The sequence below is a fragment of the Trachypithecus francoisi genome, unplaced genomic scaffold (assembly GCF_009764315.1).
Source record: "Trachypithecus francoisi isolate TF-2019V2 unplaced genomic scaffold, Tfra_2.0 Lachesis_group1, whole genome shotgun sequence".
NCBI classification, from domain to species: domain Eukaryota; kingdom Metazoa; phylum Chordata; class Mammalia; order Primates; family Cercopithecidae; genus Trachypithecus; species Trachypithecus francoisi.
Genome location: NW_022681454.1, coordinates 144,836,323 through 144,864,162, shown reverse-complemented (window position 1 = coordinate 144,864,162; position 27,840 = coordinate 144,836,323). Strand labels below are relative to the sequence as shown.

General features: G+C 42.6%; 1 protein-coding gene and 1 non-coding gene across 8 annotated transcripts in view; one reads left to right on the top strand and one right to left on the bottom strand.

Annotated features, from left to right (window-relative positions):
* NR3C2 (nuclear receptor subfamily 3 group C member 2) overlaps positions 1 to 27,840 on the top strand; it is a 376,656-nt gene that overhangs the window by 338,319 nt on the left and 10,497 nt on the right. For all 7 annotated transcript variants that reach the window (XM_033215444.1, XM_033215442.1, XM_033215443.1 and 4 more), the window contains one exon: positions 1,389 to 1,546. In XM_033215444.1, coding sequence (XP_033071335.1) covers positions 1,389 to 1,546 — 158 coding nt within the window. The remainder of the gene's footprint in view (positions 1 to 1,388; positions 1,547 to 27,840) is intronic.
* On the bottom strand, positions 10,041 to 10,146 carry LOC117086423. The gene has a single exon (XR_004438336.1). It is a non-coding gene; the product is annotated as a U6 spliceosomal RNA (small nuclear RNA).

Sequence of the window (27,840 nt, the reverse complement as noted above, 5' to 3'; positions counted from 1 at the left end):
GTAGGATAACAGAGTTTATTTGGAAACAGCAGTATGCTTGGCTTCCAGGGTTGCACACAATACTCAGAACCATCTCAAAGTGCCGATGACCAAAGTAAATAATTATTTATACCAGTTATGGGAAATTAGAAAATATAATTGGTAATTAAGAAGTGAAAGTAAGAGCAGTTTCAAAATCAGAATGTTAATATCCCAAGATGAATTTTCGTTAGGTCTTTATCTCCTAAAAATAAAATTCTAAGTGATTTTCTTATTCAGTGTTAAGGCATAAACATAACTATTGGCTATAGTGGGAAAAAAAATGCTTAAATTCTGTCCTACACCTGGACTTCATTTCTTAATAAAGTACTTTCACAAATGTCCTGGGACCTGCTTCTCAGTGGGTCACAGAAGCACTTGATAAGCTTACAAGTCCTGAATTTCAAAGTATTCTTTTTTTAAGTGAATTTAAAAAAAAAATACAAAAGCTAGCCACCACATAAAAGGAAAGAAGAAAATATTATCCTTAGCTTTCTACCTTATCAAAGATACAGATGAACATGGTTCATTCTCTTTGAAAGTTTTAAATTTTGCCTTGCGTGCAGAGCCACTGTTGGTGTTCCCTCCTCACACACATAAACCAGTATACATGAATCCTAACTTGCCAATACCTCAGAGATAAGAAAATATATTTTAATGTACAGACACTTTAGATGAGGTTGTACTGGGAGGTCACATGCCTTAGTGGTCATGCGATCCTGGTGCAAGGTGGATAGAAAGTGCTTCTTTGTAAGCAGCATCCTCCACTTCATAGATGGCCAGTTCCCCCGAATGTCTTTAATATTTGAACTTGAGAATGAAGATGTTGATTTCTAATTCTAGCCCCAACCTAGATTGTCTGTGGCTCTTCGGTTATCCTGGAAAATCAAAATATATTTTCCTATCTCTGAGTTATTGGCAAGTTAGGATTCATAAACACTTGGATGACCAGCCACAAGGCAATGTGGCATTGTGGTTAAGAGAAAGGCTTTGGAAACAGACAGACCTAAGTTGATACCACCCTTTCTCTGCCTTTTTTTATTGTGTCCATGGGCAAGTGATTCAGCCTACAGTGTTCAGTTTCCTCATCTGTAAAATGAGAATGATATAACAGTTATGTCCTAATATTGGTGTCAGGGTTAAGTGAACTAGTCTGTGCGAAGTGTGTGATAAGACATATCTGATAAATAGTTGTTGTTCTTTGTGTATGTATGTGTACAAGTATTTGCCAGTAGACAACTGCCATATTTATTCATAAATGCAGTTGAGATTTAGTGTCTAACCTCAAAATCAGTATATGGCCTTACCTGCTAAGAAGCTAAAGTTGTTTTCCATCCTTGAAATTTACATGTCTGTTTTCCTTAACACAGTTCCAAAGGATGGCCTCAAAAGCCAGGCTGCATTTGAAGAAATGAGGACAAATTACATCAAAGAACTAAGGAAGATGGTAACTAAGTGTCCCAACAATTCTGGGCAGAGCTGGCAGAGGTTCTACCAACTGACCAAGCTGCTGGACTCTATGCATGACGTGAGTAGAGCCCCTCCTTGGTTCCTAAGTGAAGGATCAGCAACCACATACACGCTGCTGACCAAAGGAAAGAGAGACTGAGAGTTTTCAGGGTGTCATGCTAGACCCCTGTTGACTCAATTAAGGATATCACCATGTCCAAGGGGCTGAAGAAGAGACCCAGAGCCAAGGAATGAAACATAGGGTTTATTGGGTACTTACATAAAGGATGGGCCAAGAGTAGTGCAAGAAAACCACTCCCATTTATAAAAAGCATTCAGGTTATATAGCATTTCCGCCTAGCAACCTCCATTTAACCCATGACAAAGGGCCTCAATCCCCTGGACAACCTACATTCCAAAGAACGGGCCAGGGATTCAGATGTCCTCTATAGATTAGGAGTGAATCTCCAGGTTGGCCACTCCCAGATTCCTTAGCTTAGAACTCTGAACACATATTCTTCTTAAGCCATAGGGTCATTCTCAGGGTATGCTTGAGTTATTGCTGTCAGGTGGCATCTGCCCTACATAGGGCTTTGGGAAGAATCAGGGTAAATCATCTGTTGGAAAGCAGCAAGAGTTAAAAACTGATTAAGTTTAAAAAAAATTTTTTTTTTTTCAAATAACCTTTGGAACAAACCTCATTGACAGCAGAGAGTATTCCCTGGACCAGGGAAGGCCCTCAGATTTGCCACAGGTGTCAGATTGAGTTTCACATTTTTGCTCGCAATTTAGGAAATGTTTGGTTAATAAAAATGTTTGCTTTAACATTGCATAAATAGTGTCCATCTTCTACAACTGTTAATCTAATAACCCAATCTTTCAAAAACATTATTAGTGGTTCAGGGCCAGCTTGAATCATCTCAATCTTTGCCAACTTTTGAATCTTATATTCGTTATTCTTCATAGGAGTCACCTTTCTTGTCTTGTGTCAATACAGAAAGGAGATTCTAAACTTGTTTCTAATTTAATCAATTATAGATATAGCCGAAGTGGTTTTAGCAGTTTCTACAAAATTTTGATTTGGATAACTTGCTTTGTATGTCATTTAAAATATGCTTCTTGTTTCATTTTGCAAGCAGCTTCTCCAGTTCTGGCTCAAAGAATGTTGTACGCAGTCATGCTAATTTAGTTCTTCATATTTGTGAAGTTTCCATACTTTCTTTTGGAGAATTTATTGCCTAAGTTCAGCCTGTAAGATCTGAGTAGTAAACTCTTTTAAAAATATTTTTCTATTAAGGAAAATGTTGACAGGCTTGATGACCAGTATTATAATGGTGTTATTATGGAAATAATGGTCCATCTTTTAGAAATTCCATTATGACAGCAGAATGTTATCTCTCTGTGGCAACTAATGGCATAAGGTTGATTGATAAAAGAATGCCACTTTCCAGTGTTTTACACTGAGACCCTGTGCATATCATTTACCTCTGCTTTCTCTGAACTTTTCATATGACAAAAGTCAAATTCCCACAAGGCGAACTCAGTAATAAATAGTTTTGCTAATTGTCAGTGGCTTAAAGAGTGTGACTTAGTGGAAAATCTTAGAAATAAGAGATGATGGCAAGCAAGGCTTTGGGTAACACAGCAAATTATGCTCTTCTTGACTCACACAAAAGGAAATGCAGGAAACTGGAGCAAAGTCTTCCCACTCGTTTTATGTTGAAACCACAGATCATCTACATGAGAACACATAGCAGATTTACTTTCGTCTGTTAATTTCGTTGAAAAGCCCTCTGAGTAGAGAATAGAATGGGGGTTTTGTGGTTCTTGCTTAAATTCTCTTATTTGTACAGTTAGGCACAAGTGCAATATCAAAATTCGTGTGATTATAGATGAAACATTCTGAAACAATTTCCATGTAATGAGGCTGACAACAGAAGTTAAACTTGGTTTTTCAAAAGCCCTTCAGAATTGACTTTCCTTAAGCAGCATAGCACAATGGAAACACTGAGGCCTCACCTAGTGGTCCATGGGTCAAAACCTCGTTTGCTAGGGTTTTTTTCTTCTTTTTTCTTTTTTTTTTTTCCACCAGCACAGTGCTTGGCATAGATAGGAACTCAATGAATAGTTTTTTGAACGGCTGTATCATAAATGCTGTTTTATGCAAAGTTTCCCAAAGTAAATTAGTGTCCTTCGGGGTTTCTTAATTGAGGTAGAACTGATGCAAAATAAACTGAACAAATTTAAAGTTCACAGTTTTATAAGTTTTGACTTCTATACACACCTGTGAAATTATCACCACAATCAAGATAGTGAATGTATCTATCACCCCAAAAGTTTTCTCCAGCTTTCCTTTAATCTTTCCACCTACGCTTCTTCTCCTCAATTACTTTCTATATTGCTTCTGTTAATAGAGATTAGTTTGCATTTTCTAGTGTTACATATAAATGTAACAATGCAGTATGTAGACTTTTTTGGTCTGGCTTCCTTCACTTAGCATAGTTATGTTGAGATTCACTCATTCCATTTAATATATAAATAATTTGTCGTGTGTTTTTTTTTTTTTTTTATTGCTAGTTTCCCATTGTATGGATTTTCCCCCAATTAATTTGTGCAGTCACCTATTGATGGTTGTTTGGGTTGTTACCAGCTTGGAGACTACTACAAATAAAGCCATACTGAGCCTTTATGTACAGGTCTTTGTATGGACATATACTTTCTCCTTTCTTGGATGAATGCCTTGTAGTGGAATACCTGGGTAATATGGCAGGTATATTTTCATATTTTAAGAAACTGCCAAACGGTTTTCCAAAATGGTTGAACAATTTACTATTTCCAAGAGAAGCATGTGAGGTTCAGATTGCTGCACACCGTTGCCAACTCTTGGTGTGGTTAGTCGGTTTACTTTCAGCCATTCTAATAGCTGCACAGTGGTATCTTACTGTGGTTTGAACTTGGTTTTCCTGAAGATTGATGATGGTGAACATTTTTTCATGTGCTCATTTATCTTTATGTCTTCTTTGGTGAAGTGTCTGTTCAACTCTTTGGCTTATTTTTCATAATTGGATAATTTGTTTTCTGATTGCTGGGTTTTGAGAGTCTTTATATTTTCTGGATGCAAATCCAGATATCTGACTGTAAGTATTTTCTCCCAGTGCGGCTGATCTTTTCATTCTCTTAGCAATGTCTTTTGAAGAGCAGGAGTTTGTAATTTTAACTAAGTCCTGTTGATGATTGTTTTCTGTGTGGGTCACGCTTTCAGGGCTGTATCTGAGAAGCCCTAGTGTAAGCCAGTGTCACAGAGCTTTGCTCTGTATTTCCTTCTAGCATCACTGTCCTTCACTGCTAGCCTGTGTCTTGGAAATCATTTTTTCATGGTCTTTATTTTGAGTACTTTTGGTTGTTTCAAATGGAAGGGTAATTTCAATTCACCTCAGTCCACCTTGGCTGGAAGAAGAATACCACTTTTTCAGAATCATTGGAATCATTTTAATTCTAAAAGCTTTATTTTGAAATATCAAAAATGTTTGATCTTAAAGGTGGCCTGACAGAAGCATGTTGAATACTCTATTTATATTCCTTTTCCAGACAGAACATTGAAAAGTGCATTGTAAGTCTAGAGGGACCTTTCTAACATTCACACTTACTCAGACTTGAGACTGCCTACAGCTTTTTCATTAGAGTAAATTAGTGAATCAACAGTTGTGGAATTTTCTCTGCACTGGCTCTATACTCAGAGGCTAGTTCTGATCGCCTTGTGAAAAAAAGAGCATTTGTTTCTAAAGGTCACACACATAAGAACCTTTGACTGTAGATCAAAGTTCTGCTTAAACCATGTGTGTAGTATGCCAGCTCTCAGGATACATCCACACTGGTCTCAGGACACACGTGGATTTCTTCCACATAGTACACATACGTGCTGGAAGAATGGTCCCAAGGTGGGTGAAAGGCACATTCTCTGAAAGAACAGGTTGATAGTTGAGTGTTTGAATCAGTTAACAACTTTAATGAATCATAAGCCCTCTGAACTTCAATCTTTCCCCAAAAAAAATTTCAAACAAAGCAGCTGTGGTAAGGATACTAGGAGTAGATGTACTTTTGCATTGTAAATGTTTAGGTGTCATATGTAAAGCATATAGAATCCTTACTCTACTAGAAAGAAAGAATTGACAATAATAATTTTTTTAGTTCTTACTAAGAATAGTAATTTCCTATGAGTGAAAGAAGCTTATTTCTAATGAATTTATTGCTAACTTCTATTCATTCTTAGAGAGATCAAGAACTACTTATGTTATGGTCATTGTGTAGAACAGTAAGTAACAAAGATGGTATTAATAGTACCTCTTGAGGCAAAAATTGCCCTTTTCCTATTAAACATATGTTGCAATTTTATGTCAGTATACACACTTAGTAAAAATGTGCCTCCTGCCTAGCAGTATAGACAGTACTGCAGAGGATACACAATATGATACCAACCCAACCCCTGATAAATAGTGTTCATAGTATGCCAGCCCTCAGGACACATGCACACAACTCTCAGAACATACATGGATTTCTTCCACATGGTACACATATGTGTTGGTAGAATGGTAAGCTTAGAGTTTACCATTAGAGGTAACTGGAGCATAATGCAAGGTAGAAAGTAATCAGGTGTTCAAACGAGTTCCCTGGATGGTGGGACCCCTGAGAGCATGTATGTTTATGTATTCATCTGTTGGTGAGCCCTTGCCACATTCCCAGGACCAGTGGGCCAATGCAAACAGAAAGTCTGTCCTTAGTGATCGATAGAGGACGATGTTCATCTCATTCAACAAATACTTGGGTGTCTAAAAGTGCCAGGCAGTGTCGTAGGAGGGAGACACCCCCAGACAGAGCAGCCAGACAGCACCTGGAGGTCACAGGACAGCGTCCTGGGACCTCCGAGGAGGTGGAGTTGTGGGCTCACTGACACTTATTCTACATTGGAACCAAGCCTTGTGAAGAAAGCAGAGGAGCTGTGCTGGGCAGGGGTCATGGAAAACTTCCAAGGGAGCGTCAGAGGATCCTTATTTAATGGAAGAAGAAACAGTCCCAGAGAGTGATTTCTTAAGTTCCTAGATAGCTGGTGGCAGCCAGAACTTCCTTGACTCACTGCTGAGTGCTCCGGACGCTGCCATTATGATAGAGAGCACTTGTGGCTGATAGCAGCTGCTCGTTTTTTTGTTTTTTTTTTTTGAGACGGAGTCTCGCTCTATCGCCCAGGCTGGAGTGCAGTGGCCGGATCTCAGCTCACTGCAAGCTCCGCCTCCCGGGTTTACGCCATTCTCCTGCCTCAGCCTCCCGAGTAGCTGGGACTACAGGCGCCCGCCACCTCGCCCGGCTAGTTTTTTTTTTGTATTTTTTAGTAGAGACGGGGTTTCTCGGTGTTAGCCAGGATGGTCTCGATCTCCTGACCTCCTGATCCACCCGTCTCGGCCTCCCAAAGTGCTGGGATTACAGGCTTGAGCCACCGCGCCCGGCCACAGCTGCTCGTTTTTACGCTGGGCTGGATTTCAGAGATCAGAAAGCCATCATCTAGGAATGTTAGGGACAGCTGCGCCGCCCTCCGGTGCTCCAGATTTGTTTGCGTCTTCCCTGGCATGTTCTGGAATTCATTGGTTATGTGAGGTGCAGGGTTACATCTTGAAGGCAGTCAACCTTGTTTTTATTAAAACATCGTGTGTGTAGCAGATCCGGAAACAAAATGTTAGTTGACCTCAACATGAGCTGAGCAAGCCTTGGCTTGGAGGCGTTTGCTTCTTTGCATGACCATTAGACCTGGATGAGAACCTACCCTTGGGCTGGGTAGGGGTCAGTGTGTCACTGAGATGCTCTTCTCTGCATGACAGAAGGAAGGCCTCTGAGGATCCCACTGCTGAATAGCTGCTTTCCATGTCTCCAGGGGCCATGCTAGAAGCTGACATGGCTCTTCTCTAGCCAGGCTCTGGGACCCATGGCTTCCCTGCTCCTAGAGGGGCAAGGTGGGTGGTGTGAGGAACAGAAATCTGGTGGTGCAGAAAATACTACATGTACACACTGGGGAGATGTCATTCTTTAGGTGAAAAGGGCGTTAAGTATCATTGACATGGCTGGGTACAGTGGCTCCCACCTATAATCCCAGTACTTTGGGAAGTGGAGGTGGACGTGGGCAGATCACTTGAGGTGAGGAGTTAGAGACCAGCCCAGCCAGCATGGTGAAACCCCATCTCTACTAAAAATACAAAATTAGCTGGGTGCAGTAATGCGGGCCTGTAGTACCAGCTACTTCGGAGGCTGAGGTGAGAAGATTGCTTGAGCCCGGGAGGCAGAGGCTGCAGTGAGACAAGATTGCACCACAGCACTCCAGCCTGGATCACAGAGCAATACCTGTCTCAAATAGAAAAGCAAAAAAATTGTCAGTGAGTCAAAATATCTCACCAAATGAGATATTGCTACAAGCAGCAGAGACTGTTCACAAATTATTATTATTTTTAATTTTTATTTTACTTTAAGTTCTGGGATACATGTGCAGAATGTGCTGATTTGTTATGTAGGTATACATGTGCCATGGTGACTTGCTGCACCTATCAACCCGTCATCTAGGTTTTGTTTTTTTGTTTTTTTTTTTTTTTGAGTTCTAGGGTACATGTGAACAACGTGCAGGTTTGTTACATATGTGTACATGTGCCGTGTTGGTGTGCTGCACCCATTAACTCGTCATTTACATTAGGTATATCTTCTAACGCTATCCCTCCCCCCACCCCTCCACACAATAGGCCCCGGGTGTGTGATGTTCCCCTTCCTGTGTCCAAGTGATCTCATTGTTCAATTCCCACCTATGAGTGAGAACGTGCTGTAGAACATCTGTTCTTGCGATAGTTTGCTGAGAATGATGGTTTCCAGCTGCATGCATGTCCCTACAAAGGACACGAACTCATCCTTTTTTATGGCTGCATGGTATTCCATGGTGTATATATGCCACATTTTCTTAATCCAGTCTGTCACTGATGGACATTTGGGTTGATTCCAAGTCTTTGCTATTGTGAATTGTGCTGCAGTAAACATACGTGTGCATGTGTCTTTATAGCAGCATGACTTTGGGTATATCCCCAGTAATGGGATGGTTGGGTCAAGTGGTATTTCTAGTTCTAGATCCTTGGGAAATCGCCACACTGTTTTCCCCAATGGTTGAACTAGTTTACAGTCCCACCAACAGTGTAAAAGTGTTCCTATTTCTCCACATCCTGTCCAGCACCTGCTGTTTCCTGATTTTTTAATGATTGCCATTCTAACTGGTGTGAGATGGTATCTCATTGTGGTTTTGATTTGCGTTTCTCTGATGGCCAGTGATGATGAGCATTTTATCATGTGTCTGTTGGCTGTATGAATGTCTTCTTTTGAGAAGTGTCTGTTCATATCCTTTGCCCACTTTTTGATGGGGTTGTTTTTTTCTTGTAAATTTGATTGAGTTCTTTATAGGTTCTGGATATTAGCCCTTTGTCAGATGAGTAGATTGCAAAAATTTTCTCCCATTCTGTAGGTTGCCTGTTCACTCTGATGGTCCTTTCCTTTGCTGTGCAGAAGCTCCTTAGTTTAATTAGATCCCATTTGTCAATTTTGGCTTTTGTTGCCGTTGCTTTTGGTGTTTTAGACATGAAGTCCTTGCCCATGCCTATGTCCTGAATGGTATTACCTAGGTTTTTTTCTAGGGTTTTTATGATTTTAGGTCTAACATTTAAGTCTCTAATCCATCTTGAATTAATTTTCATATAAGGAGTAAGGACAGGATCCAGTTTCAGCTTTCTACATATGGCTAGCCAGTTATCCCAGCACCATTTATTAAATAGGGAATCCTTTCCCCATTTCTTGTTTTTGTCAGATTTGTCAAAGATCAGATGGCTGTAGATGTGTGGTATTATTTCTGAGGGCTCTGTTCTGTTCCATTGGTCTATATCTCTGTTTTGGTACCAGTACCATGCTGTTTTGGTTACTGTAGCCTTGTAGTATAGTTTGAAGTCAGGTAGCGTGATGCCTCCAACTTTGTTCTTTTGGCTTAGGATTGTCTTGGCAATGCAGGGTCTTTTTTGGTTCCATATGAACTTTAAAGCAGTTTTTTCCAATTCTGTGAAGAAAGTCATTGGTAGCTTAATGGGGATGGCATTGAATCTATAAATAACCTTGGGCAGTATGGCCATTTTCACGATATTGATTCTTCCTATCCATGAGCATGGTATGTTCTTCCATTTGTTTGTGTCCTCTTTTATTTCACTGAGCAGTGGTTTGTAGTTCTCCTTGAAGAGGTCCTTTACATCCCTTGTAAGTTGGATTCCTAGGTATTTTATTCTCTTTGAAGCTATTGTGAATGGGAGTTCATTCATGATTTGGCTCTCTGTTTGTCTGTTACTGGTGTATAAGAATGCTTGTGATTTTTGCACATTGATTTTATATCCTGAGACTTTGCTGAAGTTGCTTATCAGCTTAAGGAGATTTTGGGCTGAGACGATGGGGTTTTCTAAATATATAATCATGTCATCTGCAAACAGGGACAGTTTGACTTCTTCTTTTCCTAACTGAACAAAAATATGGAATGCTTCACGAATTTGCAGTCATCCTTGCGCAGGGGCCATGCTAATCTTCTCTGTATCATTCCAATTTTAGTATATGTGTTGCCAAAGCAAGCACCATCATCTAGGTTTTAGGCCCCACATGCATTAGGTGTCTGTCCTAATGCTCTCCCTCCCTTGTCCCTGACCTCCCAATAGGCCCCAGTTTGTGTTGTTCCCCTCCCTGTGTCCATGTGTTTTTATTGTTCACCTCCCTCTGATGAGTGAGAACGTGTTGTTTGCTTTTCTGTTCCTGTATTAATTTGCTGAGAGTGATGGCTTCCAGCTTCATCCATGTCCCTGCAAAGGACGTGAACTCATTCTTTTTTATAGTTGTGTAGTATTCCATGGTGTTTATGTGCCACATTTTCTTTACCTAGCCTATCAGTGATGGGCATTTGGATTGCTTCCAAGTCTTTGCTATCGTAAATAGTGCTACGTTTTCTGCATATGGCTAGCCAGTTTTCCCAGCACCATTTATTAAACAGGGAATCCTTTCCCAATTGCTTGTTTTTGTCAGGTTTGTCAAAGATCAGATGGTTGTAGATGTGCAGTGTTATTTCTAGGTTTCTGTTCTGTTGCATTGGTCTATATATCTGTTTTGGTGCCAGTACCATGCTGTTTTGGTTACCGTAGCCTTGTCATGTAGTTTGAATTCAGGTAGCATGATGCCTCCAACTTTTTTCTTTTTGCTTTTTTCTTTTTGTCTTGGCTATATGGGCTCCTTTTTGGTTCAATATGAAATTTAAATTAGTTTTTTCTAATTCTGTGAAGACAGTCAATGGTAGCTTAATGGGAATAACATTGAATCTATAAACTATTTTGGGGAGTATGGCTATTTTCATGATATTGGCTCTTCCTATACATGAGCATGGAATGTTTTTCCATTTGTTTGTGTCCTCTCTTATTTCCTTGAGCAGTGGTTTGCAGTTCTCCTTGAAGATGTCCTTCACTTCCCTTGTAAGATGTATTCCTAGGTATTTTATTCTCTTTGTAGCAGTTGTAAATGGGAGTTCATTCATGATTCGGCCCTTTGCTTGCCTATTGTTGGTGTATGGGAATGCTTGTGATTTTTGCACATTGATTTTATATCCTGAGACTTTGCTGAAGTTGCTTATCAGCTTAAGGAGTTTTGGGGCTGAGATGATGGGGTTTTCTAAATATAGAATCATGTCATCTGCAAACAGCAACAATTTGACTTCCTCTCTTCCTATTTCAATACCCTTTATATCTTTCTCTTGCCAGAACATCCAATACTATGTTGAATGGGAGTGGTGAGAGAGGGCATCCTTGTTTTGTGCCAGTTTTCAAAGGGAATGCTTCCAGCTTTTGCCCATTCAGTATGATATTGGCTATGGGTTTGTCATAAATAGCTCTTATTATTTTGAGATATGTTACATCAATAGCTAGTTTATTGAGAGTTTTTAACATGAAGGGATGTTGAATTTTATCAAAGGCCTTTTCTGCATCTATTGAGATAATCATGTAGTTTTTGTCTTTGGTTCTGTGTATGTGATGGATTACATTTATTGATTTGTGTATGTTGAACCAGCCTTGCATCCCAGGGATGCAGCCAACTTGATCGTGGTGAATAAGCTTTTTGATATACTGCCAGTTTGCCAGTATTTTATTGAGGATTTTCACATCGATGTTCATCAGGGATATTGGCCTGAAGTTTTCTTTTTTGTTGTGTCTTTACCAGGTTTTGGTATCAGGATGATGCTGGCCTCATAAAAATAAGTTAGGGAGGATTCCCCCTTTTTCTATTTTTTGTAATAGTTTCAGAAGGAATGGTACCAGCTCCTCTTTGTACCTCCAGTAGAATTCAGCTGTGAATCTATTTAGTTCTGGGCTTTTTTTTGGTTGGTAGGCTATTAATTACTGCCTCAATTTCAGAACTAGTTATTGGTCTATTCAGGGATTCATTATAGTCTCGAGAAGGTATATGTCCGGGAATGTATCCATTTCTCCTAGATTTTCTAGTTTATTTGCATACAGGTGTTTATAGTATTCTCTGATGGTAGTTTGTATTTCTTTGGGATCAGTGATGATATCCCCTTTATTATTTTTTATTCACACATTATTTTGAGAGAGTCACAGTTCATATAATTAGTGGGTGCTTTTGCATCTCGCTGTGGTCTGGTAATTTTCCTCAGGATCACACTAGAAGCCGCATACAGGGAGACACAAATCTACTTTAAGCATTTCTTACCTCATATAGAAGAATGGAAGCTGCACATTTGGCTGTGTTCACCATTTACTTGGGTAGCCCACTCACTTCATATTTTATTCTGTCTTACATCTTTCCACTCAGGCAAAATTTCTCCTCAGGAAATGTTCTGAGGCCAAAATAGGAACCCGCCATGGAAATGAGACCACTGCGGACGACAGAAAGAGCGTGGCCTCTGGTGCTAGGTCACTCTTTCTTTCAGCCATCTTGGTGCTTTACTTCAATTTTTGGCTTTTAGTTTCTTCGACTATAAGGCAGTAGTAATACCCATCTTGTAGGAAGTTTGGGGAAGTGAATGAAATAACACAGGAACCAAGACATCTACCGCATTAACAGGCACTGAACAAATGTTCACCCTTTCTTCCTGTTGCTCAGGTGACAATGAAATAAGGCTACTTGCTTCTATGTCTGTAATAAAGTACCCAGAGCTGGTAGTACCATGAATGTGTATGTAAGAGACATCGAGAGATTGAGATTCAAAGCCGCATTCTCTCTTCACCAAGCTAAACTATTTAATATAATTGTTAGCGGTGTTACGCTGCTTTCTTCTTTGACAAGGCCATGACTAAGAAAGGCTCTAAGTAAAGGAAGAATCATTTATTCCAGTCAGCTAACTAGTAGCAAAGCCTTCTCTTCCAAGACACCAAGGGAGAGGGGAGGACATAAATTATGGGAAAAAAAAAAAAAGTCACTGTTTTTGAAAAGGACGTCTTCATAGGTATAAAGATTTCAAATTAAATCAATAACTGATATGGGAGATCTTACTCATTGCCTAGTGGGTAATGGAACAATTGCTAAGGCCTTACAGTATCTCTATAACGATTACTAAGGGCTTACAGTGAGAGGTGGCAGAACCAAGTTTGAAATCCTAAAGTAGATAAGAGCTGGCATTTACATTTACAAATTTCTTATTTCACGAGTATAGCCTAGTTCAGAATGCATTGTTCTGGCTGACTTGTGCCAATGGATGCTTATTTTCATATAAAGCATCTTATTTTGTACAATTGGGAAAATGCATCAAATATTATTAAAAATGGGTGGTAAATAGGAAATGATAGGTGAAAATGTGATTTCAGTGTGAAGGGAAAGCATGGCCTAGACGCCTTGAGGTGTGGTATGGGGAGGTCTGGACAAGCCAGGGACTGGTGTTTGTTACATGCCTGCAGCTGGGGCCATGGAGTCCAACTGAAATATGTAACTCTGCGTAGAGCTGGAAAGGGCATCCTTATGTGTTCCTTCTTCGGCCACCACATTCGTGGTTTAAGGGCAGCATCAGTCAGTGGCCATGGTTGCATCTCTCAAAGCTCCCCGAGGGTTTGGAATAGGTTCATATAGTGAGAGGCAGCTGAATTGCTCAGTGACTCTTCCTTCCAAACCTGTCGGACAGAGGGTCTTCGTAACCAGAATACTACGTTAAAAAAGAGATTTTTCAGCGTCCAATTGGTCTTCACTCTGTGAAACGAGCCATCTCTGTCAGTTACCCTTCTAAACAGCCTCTATGGGTACGTGCAAAGGAAGGGCTACTGAGTGGCCCTGCTTCCCAGAGGGAGGGCTTGGCTTTTGGGCCATGAGCACAGGCACTGTGGATACAACAACCGTACAAGAGACCTGGGGCCTGTGTCCTCTGTGAGGACAGAGCTTGCAGTCTGATGGGGAATAGAGACATGTAAACTGGATTGAAAACCTGGCATGAAAAGTACTGTGATACGGAGTGTCAGGACCACGCGTGGAGCATCTGGAAAGGGAAGTGGCAGGGTAGAGAAGGGGCCATGGCATGAGGCAAGGGAAATGACTGCTTAGCTGCGACTCAAAAGTTAAGTCGGGGTTTACCACATAGAGGGAAGGTACTCTAAGCCAAAGGAGTTAACTTCCAAGGGAGGGAGAAGCATTCTGATTTTGAGAAAGAGAGAATGTCCTTGTATCCAAGAAAGCCATGGGAGAAATGGAGAGAAAGAGGAGGGAGACAGTGATGGAATCCATAAGCCAGGTCAAGGAAGCTGTTGAGGCATTTTCACCACATTTGTACAGAATCTGGAGCTGATCTGTCCAATGCCATTTCCACCGCCATGTGGGGCTCTTTACATTTAAATTAAGTAAAATGGACAAGGAGTTCCCCAGACACACTAGCCGCATTTCCAGTGCCCCACAGCCACATGTGGCTAGTCACCACCATTCTGTTGTAATGACAACAGAAACCTGTGCAGAGAGCTGTGCTGAATGGTGCTGTCTGAGAGATTCTAGAGGATCCAGGAGGGGCAGGAGGCAGCATCCCAGTAGGATGTTGGTGCTGTGGTTCAGGTGAGAGGTGGTAGAGCCAAGTTGGGGCAGGAGCACCAACAGAGGTTCAGGTGGTGGAATGATGACTCCTGGTGATGAATGGGATGGGGAGGTTGAGAGAGTAAAGAGTAAGTCAAAGAGGACTCCCCAGGATTGGAAGTAGATAGCTGGGCAGGGTGGTACCTGCACAGAGGACGGGGCTCAGGGCGAGGAGATCTGCGAGGGGGGATGAAGAGCTTGTTTTGGACATACAGGATTTGAAAGACCTTTAGGACATTCTGGAGGAAACAGCAGGTAAACAGTTCTGTGGATGAAGGTGAGGAAGGCAGCCTGCTGCCGCAGATGTGGGAGGTGGCAGCACGTGGGTGGTCGCTGAAGCTGGGAGTGGATGGAACTGCCCAGGTGTTGGTGCAGCTCGAGAAAAGGGCAGAACGGAAGAGGGTCCAAAGGAAACACTGTGGTCAAATGGGGAGGTGGCTGCAATAAGTCTGGGAAAGTGCTGCTGCTAAGGGAAGAAAAGGAGGTAGAATGGGGACATTCAGGACAAGCCAGAAAAGAGAGTGTGTGCCCCACTTTGGCAGTGAGGGGCCTGAGGGGCAGAAGTTGCCAAAAGGTCAGTTAGCAAATGGCCTGAACAACTTTCAGTAGCCATAGCAACTGGGAGGTGGTTGTGAAGAATAGTGGATCGACTTAAGGCGTGATAATGCTCATGGGGTTTCCAGTATCTATATTAGAAGCCACAAAGCAAACAGGGACAGCAGTCCATTTTTTTTTTAATATCAAGAGTGTTGTCCAGCAAAGCTCCGTAGTAAAATTGCCTTAATAAATAAAAGAGAATGATGGCTGTTTCTGTTACCTGGTGGGATGTATGTAAGTGAGCAGTTCAAATGTGGTTGAGAGAATATACAATGTCTTTGTGTTTATATGTTTAAGCCTGGCTAAGAGATCCCATCAGCTTAACAAGACTATCTTTGTAAATAACCCTGAAACTCTATTCCAGACCATAGCTGACTTTATTATGTACTATATGCATGTATGTGTGTATATGCGAGGATGTGTGTATATCACACATGTGAAGAGTTCAGCATCAAAGGCAGCTATGAGGCTTCTGAGCTGATCTTGTTTTTTAAGTCATGATTTAGTTCAGTGATGCAGGTTCTGAGCCCTTCCTCACCCATCACTTTAACATCACACCTTAATTATAGTGATGGTTCATTTCCACTTGCAGCCACAGAACCTCTGTCTACTTCAGTCTTTCGTGCTTGGTCATAGCTTTCTGTGGCTGACTTAATGCAAAACCTGGGTAATAGACTTACCTCTTTCAAGAAGGTTAATGTCTTTTCAGTGGCTGGTTTTTAGACAATTCACAGTGCTTACCAACTGTTGTTCAACAACCAGGCAACATTCTAAGATGCAATTGTACTATGTTTTAGGGAAATGAGGAGGGGGAATGTCCATATAAGAGTTTATACTTTTTTATTATTTTATTTTATTTTATTTTATTTTATTTTTTTTTTTTTTTGAGACGGAGTCTCGCTCTTTCTCCCAGGCTGGAGTGCAGTGGCCGGATCTCAGCTCACTGCAAGCTCCGCCTTCCAGGTTCACGCCATTCTCCTGCCTCAGCCTCCCAAGTAGCTGGGACTACAGGCGCCCGCCACCTCGCCCGGCTAGTTTTTTGTATTTTTTAGTAGAGACGGGGTTTCACCATGTTAGCCAGGATGGTCTCGATCTCCTGACCTCGTGATCCACCCGTCTCGGCCTCCCAAAGTGCTGGGATTACAGGTATTATTTTATTTTTAATGGTGGTAAAATATACAAGCATAGAATTTACCATGTTAACCATTTTTCAGTGTCCAGTGTGGGTGTTAAGTACATTCACATTGTTGTGCAACCAATTTCCAGAGCTCTTTGTCTTGCAAAACTAAAGCTCCCCATTCCCCTCTTTCTGTCTCTGAATTCGACTACTGGGAGTAGCTCATATGAGTATTTGTCTTTTTGTGACTGGCTCATTTCACTTAGCATAGTGTCCTCCAAGTTCATCCATGTTGCAGCAGGTGTCAGAATTTCCTCCCTTTATAAGGCTGAATAATATTTCATTGTATGTATACACCACATTGTGTTTGCCTACTAATCTGTCAAGAGACATCTGGGTTGCCACCTTTTGGCTATTGTGAATAGCGCTGCTATGAACATGGATGTATAAATATCTCTTTGAGACTCTGCTTTCAGTTCTTTTGGGAATATTCCCAGAAATTGGATTGCTGGATCATATGATAATTCTACATTTATTTTTTTGAGGAAACACCGAACTTTTCCACAGCAGATACACCGTTTTTCATTGCTAACAACAGTGAACAAGGATTCTAATTTCTCCACATCCTTGTGAACACTTGTGATTTTCTGGGATTTCTTTTTAGTGATCATCTTCATGGTTGTGAAGTGGTAACTCATCGTAGTTTTGATTTGCATTTCCCTGATTAGTGATGTTGAATACCTTTCCAGGTGCTATTGGCCATTTGTAAGTCTTTGAAGAAATGTCTTTCAAGTCTTTGCCCAAGTTTTTAATCAATTTTTTGTTTTTTTTGTTACTGAGTTGTAGGAGTTCTTTATATATTCTGTATATTGACCCCTTTTCCAGTCTATGACTTGCAAATATTTTCTCCCATTCTCTGTTTTTGTTTGTTTTCACTTTGTTTTGGTGCCAAAATTGTCTTTCTCTTATGAATTTATAATGACAACAGAAAAAAAAATAATTGTTTCTTTTAATCCTTAACTGGCAAAAATTAAAAGCTGTGTTTGATCCCAGTTTATTTAAAGAAGGGGAAAAAGTATTTTTTTTATGATCACCAACTCCTTTTGCTTCATTACTAATTTTTCACAAGTTACAAACCCATAGAACATGTGCCTATGTTCACAGCTAGTTTTGAAGACTTACAAGCAAGTAATTTTCTGTAAGAACACTGCAGAAAAACTAGGATCTTGCCTCATTATGGGAGGAAATCAGGCATTCCATTCCCACCCGACTGCGAGATTTGTGCTGCCATAGGGTGATCTTTCTGGAAAAACCACAAATTTTAGGAAGAAAAAAATCACTGAAGGTCCTATAGGCTGTGCTTCTAGAAGATCACATCTAAATCACACCTGACACACAGGAATCTTTTCCTGATCTGAAATATATCTAGGGGAGATTTTGGGAAACTATCTTATTGTCTAACACCTGTGTCAATAAATCCCCCACTCCTATGCAGCTCAAATCCCTCTTCTTACAATATAATAATAACTGTGTAATACCTGGGATTTACATAGTGTCTTTCTTTCTAAGTCCTGTGATTAAATCCTTCTAATGTTTCCATGAGGCGAGGATGAGTAAATATTACTATTTAAACTTAATCACCCTCCTGCCTTAATTCCTTTCTCTATAAAAAGAAAACAATAGTAATGCTTACTTGGATTATTTTTATCCTTTTTATAGAGAAAGGAATTAAGATGGGGTGATTAAATGCATTTTCAGGGGCTCATAAATGAGGCAGGAGGGAAAGAAGCACCTGAGGGAGCCATCAGGTGGCTCCTGTGGGTGGCAGCCCAGCCCTCCACCTAGGTAGCTCCATTGCTGATAGGTTAGGTGTCACTCTGGGCTTATCCATAATGTGGGCATCTCCAGGGCCAAGTGTCATGGGGGTGTGGCCTTGCAGTCCCACTCTTGGCATAATATTCTGCTGCTCCCATCTTGAAATTCTTAGTAAACTTGGAACGAGGGTCCCCTTATGTTCATTTTGCACACGGCCCCACCAATTACACAGCCTGGCCCAGGCATGATAGAATCTACTTAAGATTGTGTTTGTCAGAATTCAGCCTGAAGTAAGCTTGCAATGGGTAGAACACCTTGCAGGTGTGGCCAGGGATGAAGATAGCAGAGATAGGAAAGATAAAAAGTTTGGGTGAAGCAGGATGTAAGAATTCGGGCAGACAAGAGACTCACTGATATGCTCAAAAAGGAACTTTTAAACCCAGGGCCTCATTTGATACAAAAAGAAAATAGTGAAGGAATTCCATAAGGAGTGAGACTCTCTTGAGCAATAGAGAAATGTTATTGTCAGTGTCATTATAGAAAGAGGAGATAATTTTAAATGATTGACATTTAAAAGGCTAGGAAGATGCCAGTTGACCAATTAAGTGTATCAAGGTCATAGTTAAAGGGACTAGAAAGTATATGTGGGTTAAACTGCAGACAGTCAATCCTCATCATTCTCAGATTTTGTATTTGCAACTTCACCTACTCACTAAAATGTATTTGTAACCCTAAAATCAATGCTCAGGGCACTTTTGCAGGCATTCCCAGATGTGCAGAGCAGCGAAAAATGCCTGCCACCAATGTGCATGTTCCTGGCAAGTCAAACAAGCTGACTCTGCTGTCTTATTTCAGCTCTAATGCCATAAATACTCATCCTTTTGGAGGTCTACTGTATGCCATGGTTTTTTGCATTTTTGTGCATTTTGTTGGTGAGTCTGCTGTTGAGATGACCCCCAAGCACAGAGCCCCAGTACTGTCTATGTTCCTAAGTGCGAGAAAACTATGACGTGGCTTATGGAGAAAATATGTGTGTTAAAGAAGCATCCTTCAGGCCTGAGTTACAGTGCTGTTGGCCATGAGTTCAGTGTTAGGGAATTGGCAGTATACATTAAATAAGATGCCTTTAAACAAAAACACACATAAAACAAGGTTATATATTGTCATTTGTTGAAAAAGTTGTGACCAGCAATGTAACCGTAATAGGTTATTGTCTGATGCACACAGAAAGTCAATACACCAAGACACTGGATTTCAGCAGAGAGGTTTAATCAGAGTCACACTAAAAGAGGAGATGGGACAAACCTCAAACCCATCTCCCTAGGAGTTTGGGGCAAGGGTTTTTAAGGGCTTGGGAGTGGGCGGAAGTGTGGAGGTCATTGATTGGTCAAAGAGTACAAGGGGAAGTCGCTGAGCAGGGAGATGGAGAAGCCATATTCTCATGCTGATCCTGTTCCTCTGTAGGGGGGTCTTCAAACTGGTTGCTGGAATTCAGGATCTGAAAAACATCTTAAGCCAGGGGTGTCCAGTCTTTTGGCTTCCCTGGGCCACACTGGAAGAAGAATTGTCTTGGGCTGCACATAAAATACCTAACACTAGCGATAGCTGATGAGCTTAAAAAAAAAAAGGAAAAGCATCTCATATTTTAAGAAAGTTTATGAATTTGTGTTGGACCGCATTCAAAGCCGTCCTGGGCGACATACAGCCCGTGGGCCATGGGTTGGACAGGCTTGTCTTAAGCGATCCTTAAACAAAAGCCTTTGATTCTAATGTCAAGAAATCCTGTCTGTATGGTCAGTATCTAGTGCTATGTGACTTTTAGCAACTAGGAAGTGGGCCAAAGTGCAGCATGAGTAATACTTAATTATATATTTCTGTCCAGACCTGGCATGCGATTCTTGTCAACCCTGTGGGGGTAGCTTCAGCAGCTTGTGGGAACCTAACCCTGTATTTCCCCTAGGAGCAATTGTTCAGTATCTGTTAAATCAGTGTTCAGGTGACTTTGCAAGACATAGTTAGCTACCATGATATCGAGGATCAACTGTGAATTCCCCAGGAAATGTAGGCTCAAAGGGAAATGACTCCTGAAGGAACAGCCAAAAATGTGAGACCTGTGTGACGGAGGCTCTCTATGTGAATGGCAAATTCTGGAAACTTTAAGTTGCATGATGTCTTCGGTTACCTAACCCTTCGTCCACAAGGGCTAGGATTCTTTCTACAGTGTTTCCTAAAGGCTAGAAGAATCTGTATGGTAACAGGAAAGCCAGATCTAAGTACCACCATATCACTTAATTTGGAGACCTCTTCTCCCCCACATGTTAGTAGTTTTAAAAACTACCAAATACTAAATTAGATGAAGACATCGTATACTTGATTTATATACTTTAACAAACAAACAAAACCTGTTCCTTCAAAAGCTATTATTGACTCTGAGATGCCTTCCAATCCATGGGTCAGTAAACTTCTTCTGTAGTGGGCCACGTAGTAACTATTTTAGGCTCTGTGGGTCACGCAATCTTGGTTACAGCTACTCGGCTATGCCACTGTAGCATGACAGCGGTCACAGGATATATGTGAATGAATGAACGAGTGTGGCCGTGTTCTAAACAATTTCATAACATTTGAACATGTCACAAAATATTACTCTTTGGATTTTTTTTCAGTCATTTAAAAGTGTAAAAAACACAAACATGGAAAAAACTTTAAAGCATAAAGGCCAGATTTGACCTGCAACTGTTGTTTGCCAGACCGTCCCTATTTGCTTTCTGTGGCATCATAGAATCAAGGGAAGAAAACAGTCCTTATCTATTGCCTTGAGATACCTTGCTCTCACATGTTCTTACCTAAGGCTGCCTCTGGCCTCTAGGGTCCGCCCCTTATTGCTTGATGTTCCTTTTTTGGGGAGATTGAAGTAAGGATTTAGCTGCCTAATCTAGATTAAACCTGATGTTGAAGTTGGTGACATATAAACACAAGTCAGATTTGTACTTTGCTCAGCATAGTGTACATTTGCAGGAAGGATCTAGGAAATACTGAAAACAAGATTAGGAAAAGTTCATACTTCTATATACAGTAACATGCCAATGCATTTCAAACACCACCCTTTCATTACACTTCCTTTGTTCAGCAAGGTTCTAATTACCCCTTTATCTTTAAGCTCTACTTTCTTTTCCATTGTGTCATTTTGCTTTGTGTTTTTCACATGTACAATACACCTTATTCTCAAGAAGGCAGAGCTGTGGTCTAGAATGAGGCTTTTAATACAAGGAAACTTAAGGTGGAAATTATATAAAATTAAACAAAAAAATTAGAAGGAAATTGAGCCCATCTTGCTTAGCACAGCATCCAAACAACATGTTTCGAGGATTTAATATTCACCCCTGACCACAGACCAGTGACTAGTGTTGAATTTGTTATAAAAATGGGGATGAAGAACAAATTAAAACATAGTCTTGGTAACAATCAGATGCTAATGGCTAGGGGCCGGGATGAGTTTTCAGAAATGCCGTTGGTTTCTCATGAGACACTGTAGCACCTACTCCACCCCTCCACCCTCCCATCCCAGCCAGCCCATTCTTGGACAGGCACTGGACAGACCCAGACTGCCTGAGCCTGCACCAGCCTAGACTCCGAAACCAGCCCTGGGAGGCTGCATGGGACAACCCTGTCTCTGTCACTCCATCAGCGCCACTAAGCTTCCCACTAAGGTCCCCAAAGGCCTCCCACGTGCCTAGCATTTACTGCTGCACCGAGCGTGCTCACTGACAAACTTTTGGCCAAGAAGTGCCTTTTGGTCTCTTGGTCAGATCGAGGAGGGCTTGAGGACTCTCCAGAACTCACCCACTGAGAGAGCCTGCCAGGAACACTCCGCTGAGCGATGGCATCATGGAGCCTGGGTTTTCAGAAGGGAGCCCATCGTGACTGGTAGCATAACCTTGTTAAGGTTGTATTTCCTTAGGCATAGAAACAAATCAAATGCTGCTGAATTGGTAAGGGATGGACTTTTCATACCATGTCACATTCTGCTGAGATATTACCAGACAGGGAAGAAGCAGAGCCACAAGGCTCAGGGGCCCATCAGAGCACAAGTGGGCAGCCTCCCTTTCAGCCTGCACTGGGAGCACGTTGGGGGTTTAAAATCTGTTTTTTCAAAATTAATATTTATTGTGGAATATACATAGCTCACAGTCTACCATTTTATCCATTTTAAGTGTACAATTCAGTGGTATTAGGTCCGTTCACATAGTTGTGCAACCATCACCACCATCCATCCCAGAAACTATACCCCTTAAACACGAACTTCCTTTCCCCTACTCCTGGTAAGCGCTGTTCTGCTTTGTTTCTATGAATTTGGCCATTCTAGGTACCTCATATAAGTGGAATCATAAAGTATTTGTTCTTTTTTATCTGGCTCATTTCACTTAGTTAATGTTTTTGAGGTTCCTGGTGCTGTAGCATGTATCAGAATTTCATTTCTTTTTGAGGCTGAATAATAGCTCTCTGTGTATGCCACATTTTGTTAATCCATGGATGGACACTTGAGCTGTTTTCACCTTTTGGAATTGTGAATAATGCTGCTGTGAACACATGTTGTTTTTTGGGGGTTTTTTTGGGGTTTCTTTTTTTTTGAGATGGAGTTTTGCTCTTGTTGCCCAGGCTGGAGTGCAGTGGCACAATCTCAGCTCACTGCAACCTCCGCCTCCCGGGTTCAAGTGATTCTCCTGCCTCAGCCTCCCGAGTAACTGGGATTACAGGCATCCACTACCACGCCCGGCTAATTTTTTGTATTTTTAGTAGAGACTGTGTTTCACCATGTTGGCCAGGCTGGTCTCAGACTCCTGACCTCAGGTAATCCACCCTCCTCGGCCTCCCAAAGTGCTGGGATTTACAGGCATGAGCCCTGTGCCCAGCTGTGAACACTTATGTACAAATATCTATTTGAGCACTTGCTTTCAGTTCTTTTGGGTATATGCCTGAAGTGGAATGGTGTGCCATATGGTAATTCTCTCTTTAATCTCTTTAGGAACTGTCATACTGTCCTCCAAAGCACTGCACCATTATACATTTTCACCAGTGGCATACAAGGGTTCCAATTTCTCTATATCCTTGTCAACACTTGTTATTTTCCACTGTTTTTTGAACACTTCTTATTTCCCCCTTTTTTTGATAATATCCATCCTAATGGGTGTGAAATGCTATATCATTGCAGTTTTAGTTTTGATTTGCATTTCTCTAATGACTAGAGCTGTCAAGCATCTCTTCTTGTGCTTATTGGGCATTTGTGTATCTTCTTTGGAGAAATGGCTTTGGCAAGTCCTTTATCAAGTTTTGATTCAGTTTGCTCTTTTGTTGTTGAGTTGTAGTTGTTCTTTATATATTCTGAATATTAACCCCATGCCTGACATATGATTGAAAATATCTTCTCCCATTCTTTGGGTTACCTTTTAACTCTCTTGATGGTGACCTTGGATGCACAGTTTTTAATTTTCATGTACTCATATTTATCTTTTTTCTTTCATTGCCTATGTTTTTGGTGCCATATCCAAGAATAACACTGTTTTGTTTCAGATGAAGGCCAGACTTCTTATATAATCACTGCAGGTCACTTTCCAATATTTCGAAGGCTATTTCTGGAACACCTGGACTAAATAGTTGCCAGTCATTTGTGTCCAGTGAAATTACTAGCATTGGAGTATTTATAGTTGAGTCAATGTATCTTTTGCCCTAACCCCATCAATATCACTAAAATTTTGATCTTTGAAAATAAAATTTCCAATATCCCCTGCCCTAGTGCTCATGTTAAACATTCTGGAGTCAGCAGATAACATATAAGAAATGAGCATGCTATTGAAATCATGTGGGACCTACTTTAGAGAGGCTGTATCATTCAGGCTTCATCACCACTTAAGTGATTGTGTAACCTCAGAACAGCAGCATTGGCCCCAGATGTGCAGCAAGAAGGAGACTCTCCCTGCACAGCCTTCTGAGAAGCCGTCATTTGTGGTGGGAGCAGGGAAAGTGGGGAGTGGCCGCTGGCCTGCCCCAGTGATGACTCGTGAGGTAGTAGGGAAAAGGCAGATCGAGCCCCAGGCCTCATCGTCGGAGCGAGCCAAGTGCCATCAGTCGCCCTGTGACCTTGCCAGGCTCTTCTTCCACCCTGACAGCTGTGGCCCATCAGGCTGGAAAAATCATGCTGGGCATCTGCTAAACTTCTGAGATCCCAGCAGATGTATTTTGTACAGAATGAAAAGTCAATGCACAAATCTTTCTCTGATTTCTAACAATGTAGGACTCTTATTGCTGATTATAATTAGGGTTCTTGCCTCTCCATTTAGCCTGGGATCTACCAGGAAAGGCTAGTGGGAATCAGCATTGAGACAGCAGGCCAGACCATCATTGCATTTGACTCATTGCAATGAAGTCACTCATGCTGACGATTGAAGGTAGAGCTTTGGGCTTGGTCGCTATGACTACATTCCCTACTCTGACCCCAGGGCCTCTAACCACAGTGAGCAGAGAATGGGGCTCCTAGTACCCCTGGCATGGCATGCGGATGGAGTCATGTTAAAACTCAGCATGCACAGGCGGAAGGAAACCGGAGTCCAGGGAAAGATGGAAAGGGGTTAGCTTCGTGTATTGAGTTTTGCAGTATTGGTGCCACAAAATGAAGATGCTCATTTAGGTTGCCCAGTTTTTGTTTTGCCTCAATGAATAAGACTACTAACAGCTACCCTAAAAAATACTGTTGAAATAAGTCATCCCCAAGCACTGGGAGTTTGGAATAAGTCAGAGAAACCCAGGAGCGAGAATCCGGGCAACAGTAGCTTGGAATCCCTTTAGCCCTCAGCCCACATCAGGGCTGCACAGCAGAAACAAGAAGGGGCCACTCCTGGGAGCCATGGGGAATAAGACAGGTGATTCCTCTGTCAGGGAGCTTGCAGGCTGCTGTTTAAGGAGCTGCACCATAAATAGGACAGGTTAAACTGATAAAGATGTGGCCAGCAGGATAAAAGAGGAAGTGGGGTCACCTGGCTCCAAAGCTAATGGTCAAGTAAATGAGAAAAATAAAAAAGTATCATCTGTGAGGTGGAGGCCAGAAAGGATTCCTCCAGGCTAGGCTCCAGGAGGGCCTGCAGGGAAGAGGTGACTGCAGAGAAAGAACTGGGGAAGCAGCAGCAGCTGCTCACGAGCACGACATTTTCCAGAATTGATTCCACGCCAAGTGAATGTCTGAGGAAACTGTCGGGGCATCCCCGGAGAGCTGTGCACACAGTCATTCTGAAGTCATTTGTTTTGAAAGGTGGCCTTTGGGATGGTCTGGCTTCTTCCCACCATTCCAAAACGGACACATCCTGATGAACTGAACTCTCGCTTGGTGGTTTCATGCTTTGCAGTGGGAATAGTGGTTTGTATGCAAACTAGCAACGGTGCTCACTTAGAGATGCACAGCCTGGCTCCCACCCTGCCCAGCATCCCCTTCCAGGGTGTGAGTTCAGCCTGCCCTGCCTCTACCAACTCTGTTCTGGGGACAGTGGCCTATTGTGCACTGAGCGGGGTGGGTAGAGAACAGTGTCTGATGATGTACAAGTGCCTTGTATGCATTTGTATCCTCATCTCTTGGCTTTTTGAGGCTCAGGTAAGGGCCAAGTCTGCATATTCCTCAATGCGTACCTGTGCACTACACCAGACTGGTACCCAGGAGATGACCACATGAATGTACAGCGTGATGTTATATGCTTTGCCGTAAGAGAGTGGTGTGGCACAGGAACCAGTGTCCATTCTGGCTGGTCAGTATCCGTGCTGACCCAGATGTTTGATATGTCAATCTCACCCAGCTCTCCTGGTCTTGTCCCCACCTCCTTGAGATCTAACCACCTGCAGCTGCTAACTTCATGCACGTGGATTTTTCCAGTTGCGATGGGGCTGTGTACTGCGGCACCTCCCTACCTTCAACATCTGCTAAGGGCCAGGCATCTGTGGGTCCTGCCCTGAAGGCTCCCCTGGTCCACTGGCTGGAGCAGGCCATGGTTGGGGGAGGGCTGTGCAGGCCAGTGAGCACACGGGGCCCAGGACTTGCAGCTCGGACCAGCTTGGTCATCTTTCTCCTCGCCCAGTGACTGGGGGCCCCCGCTTCGATTCCCACAGATGTTCCCTGACATCAGCAACTGCAGTCATGGTTCAAGATTTAGGCCTGCAGAGGTTTTCCGCCTTGTCCTAGGGCAGGGTGCACCAGATGGGCTTCTACGGCTGCCAGCACTTCTGGTGGCTGCTGAGGCCTTCTGCACACCCAGCCCTGTGGGCATCCGAGCCACCCGAACAACACAGGCTGAGCCCTTCCCTGGTAGTGGTTGGTGGTGACACCTTTCCCATCCACCGGTGACGTCATGCTTACAGAGTCAAATGCCCAGCCTCCGGCTGCCAGGCCAATGCCACCTGCTGGCTCTGATGCCAGGCCTGGGTTCCGCATGAAGGACCCATCCCTCTGCAGCTGACCAAGGCATAAACAGAAGCCCTCATGACTGGGAATGAACTGCTTTCTCCGTCTGTGGAACACGGAACAGAGGTGGGTGGGAAATACCAACCCCAGGTGAATATGCATTGTTATTGAGTAGTGTCTGGGACACTTGTCCCCAGCCAGCCTGTGAGGAAAAACAGCCAAGCCCCTAGCCCCAGCCCCTCTCCATTCGGCCCTGTTTTCTCAGCATCTCCGGGGTGGTGCGCAATGCTATGGACATGTTTACGTGTTAGATAGGCACAGAGGCTCCGAGAGGGCCTGGGACCTCTCCCTGTTGGCAGGTTCACAGATGTGCCTGGGCTGCATGCTGAAACTTGTTCAAGGGTCGACTTATTCTGTTCCTTCTCTTATTACATATGTGTCAGCGTTGCTGTCACCTGTGTACCAATATGAACCCTTCCATGGCCCTTCTGTGTAACTTTTTTGGGATGTCAGTCGGTAGGCTGGCAGGCTTCTCCGCTCTTCAGAAACTCCCTAGGTAACCCTGCCCTTGCTGGTCCCCCAATGGCCATGTGACCTTCAGGTCACGTGCATCCAAGCCCATCTTTCCTGAGAGCCCCTCTGAACTGCACCTCCTCCCTTCCCTCCTCACACCGGCAGCACCTGCCTTTCTGTGTGTATTTCTGCTTAGTAGAAAAGAACACAGACGCCTTGAGAGAGAGATTTGTTCACTGCAGCTTCCCCAGTGCCTGGCACAGAGCAGGTGCTCGGTGAGTTAGCTGGATAGGTGGTGAGGATGAGTTGTAAATAAAGGACACTGGCCCTCCCCCAAACCTCTGTGGCCTGAGTAAAGGGAACCTTTATCCCCAGACATGAACAAGGCTCAATCCCAGAAATGTGAAAAGTGTGGCCACCAGACAGTCGTCCTTGTGGTGGTTGATACTGCCTAGAAACCAAGATGTCTACCCTCTGGTTAAAACTAAGGGAAAAAGTCCCCCTCACAGCCCTGCAGACACCCACATGGAAAGAGTCCATGGCACCCGGGTCCCAAGTGCTGCTGTGCGTGTGCAGGACTCCACTAGCCTGATGGAAGTATCCCCACCCAGCGTTGGCACTGTTGACTCACGGTGGCACATCTGCAGTACCACACCCAGCGTGGCTGTAGCTTTGACAGTCACAGGCTGCCACATGAGAAAAATCAAAACAGAAATGGGATGGCATGTTTCTTAAATATTCCTGAAAA